Source organism: Apaloderma vittatum, unplaced genomic scaffold (assembly GCF_000703405.1).
Source record: "Apaloderma vittatum isolate BGI_N311 unplaced genomic scaffold, ASM70340v1 scaffold22263, whole genome shotgun sequence".
NCBI classification, from domain to species: Eukaryota; Metazoa; Chordata; class Aves; order Trogoniformes; family Trogonidae; genus Apaloderma; species Apaloderma vittatum.
The window spans coordinates 27,778-31,631 of NW_009708943.1; the positions used below are offsets into that span (position 1 = coordinate 27,778).

The window sequence follows — 3,854 nt, forward strand, 5'->3', positions numbered from 1 at the left end:
CTGCTCAGGGATCTCCACAGTGGAGCATGCCTGTCTTTTGAGCACTTTGTGACTGCTTGGGCCAGTCCTTGTGTCCTTGTGAGATCTGCATGCTATGTTACCACCTTTCGTGGAGATATGTTACTAGCAACCATCAGTGATGTTCCTCGCCCCGTTCCCCAACCACCCAGTGGCTTGACTTGCTCCACCAAGCACTGCTGACTCGACGCACAGGTCTCCAGCAGACCATGTGGTGGAACCAGACTTTTCTCCCATGTGATCTGCATTTATCTGGCCTCTCTGCTCGTGGCTGTTCTGTTTCCGTGCTGTCCTTTTGTGAGAAAGTTGCCTTTAATTGTCTTTCTACTTGTCTGCCTCGCAATGCACTGGGTCTCTTCTAGCCAAACCGAGCTTACTTGCCGTTATTGTTTCTGTAGTTTGGTATTTAAATATAATTTAGATTAGTTAGAATCCCTGCTGAAGGTACTTAGCAGGGGTGGCAGATTTGATCTGACACAGCCAAACTGTTTGAAATTTAATCTGCTGGATTCAGAAACCCATGGGGCATTGGGGAAGGAACAGGAACAGGACAAAAGTCATGTTTTCCACTAATTCACAAGTTGTTGTGAAGGAGAGAGCAGGTGCATGGGTGAGGGAGAGCTGCAGAGGTGGTCTGCTTAGTCTCCAAGAGAAGTTTCACATGATCCCTCATCAAAGGAGACAAAGGGGATGTGGGAGAAAAAGGACGGTCTTTTTGTGGTCAGATAACACTTTATGTCTGTAAACTAAATTAAACTGTAAGAAGAATCTGTTGAGAGTATTTAAATACACCACCCTGGCTCTGGAAGTGCCTTCTTGCAAACATCTGGTCACTGGGAGAGCATCCTAAAGTAAGTGCTGGTTTGTGCTTGTGCCTGCCATGACAATCTTCCTTGGGTGTTTGCTGCTGTTTCTGGTAGGACAGCCTCCTGGGCTGCTGTTCAACGTGTTCACAAAGTGTCCCTAGCTTGGTTTGCTCTCTAGTGCCTTGATTTCTGGCAGCACTGAGTGTGTAATCCCTTGAATTCATGTCACCAGCTCAGTGCTTCTTCTAAAAAGATGTGGGAGCTAGCTGCCAAGGTCTTTAGACTGCAAATTCAAAGTGTGATCCTCATGTTGAATTCATTGTCGTGGACTGCCTTGCTAGACACTGTGAAGGTCTCTGTGGGGCAAGGGCATTAAGGTAGTCCTTAAGGGTGAGCAGCTGCCCTGGATTGAGCCATTGGTGCTGGGAGCAGATGTCCATCCTTTCAATCAGCCAAGGAGGCCATGCAGCTGTAGGCTGCTCCTGCATTGGGGCGAACCTGGAGCTAGAACTGAGGCTGTTAGGTAAGACCTCAACAGTCAGAGTTTTTGACTGAAGATCAGAGGTGAAGGAGCAAATGTCTCCATAGGTGCCTGGGAAAAGGGATGGGGGAGAAGGATCTAATTCATTGAAAACAGAAGCAGTTTGTGCAGAAGGGTTAGATTTTACCTAAATTTCAACCTCCTGAGACTCACACTCAACCGTGTCTATAGGAGAGCTTTTAAACTGCACAACAGGGAGAGCTGAGAACTGCAGAATTGCTCTGTGCTCAGTATGACACATCACAGAATCACAGAATGTCAGAGGTTGGAAGGGACCTCAGAAGATCATCTAGTCCAGCCCCCCTGCCAGAGCAGGATCCTCTAGAGATGAAAGCTTCTGAATTGCAGGTGAGAGAGGGCAGAAAAAGGCACCGCTTCCATGAAGAAGGGGGAGACATCCCTGTTTAAATGGGGTGTTGAATGTCGGTCCAAGTGTATACAATGCAGACACATCCAATGACTGAGAAAAAGGAGAGGATGAAGATACCTTTCTGAGGTGCATGTGCCATCATGGGTGTGTCACCTTCTGGTGGCATTACTGGAACAGTAGAGAGGAGCGTGGCAGAGATGTTGATTGGGGAGTGAATTGTTAGAAAACTTACATATTTCTCCAGTTTGACTCTTACATTATTAACATAGTCTTTATGGATTGAAATTGCCGGCTTGAGAAAAGGCAAGTGTAGAGTAATGGCTGTACAGGGTGGTGACAATGCCTGAGGTCCTATAGCAGAGATTGGAAGGGTGGAGAGAGCAGAACTATGTTAATAACAGGAGACCTCATCTATCCCTGTATGACCTGGAGAAAATGTCCCACCAGGGCACAATTCCAACTCTAAACCTGGAGCTTTGGTAAATCAGCATGTCATGAAGCGGCTGGTCCTAGAGCTAGTGCAAGGAAAATCGAGCCTTGAGTTCTCCCAGCTGGTGTATAAGTGCTGCTGCTGAAGAGCTGCTCTGTGGTGGGGACCATCATTTACTGAGATGAAATGCCCTTGTAGGAGCAGTAAAAGCAAAGAACGTGACAAACACTACTGTGCTGTATACAAATGAGGAAACATGTTAAATGGAGCAGCCAGGATATTCAGAGGTCTGTAGGTATCCTGTAAAAAGCTGTAGATGCATCTGGATGAGGACAATAGAAAACAATGGAAACTCTGGCAGAGCCCTAGCAGAAGGAGTGTTTATAGCTCTATATCTTCTGCTGCCCCTGGAAACCTGCAGCCTGGTATCCCCATCTGCACACCAGGCAAATCAGGAGAAACTTTTCCTGGGAGCTGGTGAACAAATACATACATATAGCTTAGAGGGAAGCTAGCTCAGACCTCCAGCAAGAAAGTCACATATGGCAGATGGGCTGCAGGGGTCCTGGGAAAGGTCACAGGTGAGGTCCGGTGACAAAGCCTTCTTGTTTCTAAAGACTAGTCTTCGAGCAGCCCACAGAATGTGGAGAGGCTCCTTGGCAAATAAAACATGGAAGAAAAAAGGGGAAACAAAGGTGGAAGCTCACACTGTGGTAGCAGAGACAGTCCTGCTGCCCCGAGGGAGTTCCTGTGTTGACCATTGTGACTTGGGAACAGGACCTTGGAGTTGTACTGTGCAGCTCTAGCAAAACATCAGCTCAGAAGCCTAAAAGAAGACAAATTTAAGTGCTGGGGAACAAAACTGGACACAACTGTGCTACTTAAGGTGTGGTTCTGTGTGCAGTACTGTGATCTTCAGAGCCTTGGGAAAGGTGAAGGCAGAAAGGGAAGGTGGAAGCTGCTGGTGGAAGTGTGGAGCAGCAGCGTTCAAAGGCAAGAAGCCCTTCCTGGAGAATGGAGTGCAAAAAGAAGGCAGCAGAAATCTGTGGAAGCCATGGTGGTGCAAAGAGAGCAGAGAGATTCAGCAGCGCGTTGTCATTGTGGTGTTGACAGAGACCATAGACCAGTGAGGCAGCGTAGGGTGACGGTTCCATACCCTGCTCTGCAGTGGTAGGGGATCACCTGAGAGAGAAATCGCTACTGGCTAGGAGACAGGGACCCTTCCTCTGAAGCACTGGGCTCACAGGTTTAGCCCTGTTGGTCTGGGGTGGCTGCTTCCCTTCCCTGCACCCAGCGTTGTCACAGCAGACCAGGGCACGTGGGCTGGCAGCCTGCCGGTGGGTCAGCTCCTAGGTCGTGGGTCGGACATGGGCGTCGGGCCCCGTGTCCCACTGGGGACTTCTCTGGAGTGCTCTGTGCTTGGGACAGGCTGGCGGGGGTGTGCTGGGGTCATGGTGACTTTGTTCCTCTCTTATTCCTGCCTTTTTCTCTCCCATCTGTCTGTCTGTCCATCCGTTCGTCTGTCTGTTTCTCTGCAGGCGTTTCTTTGAGGGAGTCTCTCATTCTGGTTCCCAGACTGAGATCGGCAGTCTGCACAGCCAGAAAGGGCAGGATCAAGAGTCGGGCAGCCCTGTGAGTTACACCACCATCACCACCACCTCTTGCCCCCTTCCCTCCCCAGCCAAGCCC

The 3,854-nt window shown here is 49.3% G+C and overlaps 1 protein-coding gene across 1 annotated transcript in view; it reads left to right on the plus strand.

The window, feature by feature from the left end:
* Positions 1-3,854, plus strand: part of LOC104271918 (phosphofurin acidic cluster sorting protein 1-like) — a gene marked incomplete at both ends in the record, with an annotated part of 17,951 nt that overhangs the window by 10,665 nt on the left and 3,432 nt on the right. The window contains one exon of the mRNA XM_009866753.1: positions 3,704-3,797. Coding sequence (XP_009865055.1) covers positions 3,704-3,797 — 94 coding nt within the window. The remainder of the gene's footprint in view (positions 1-3,703; positions 3,798-3,854) is intronic.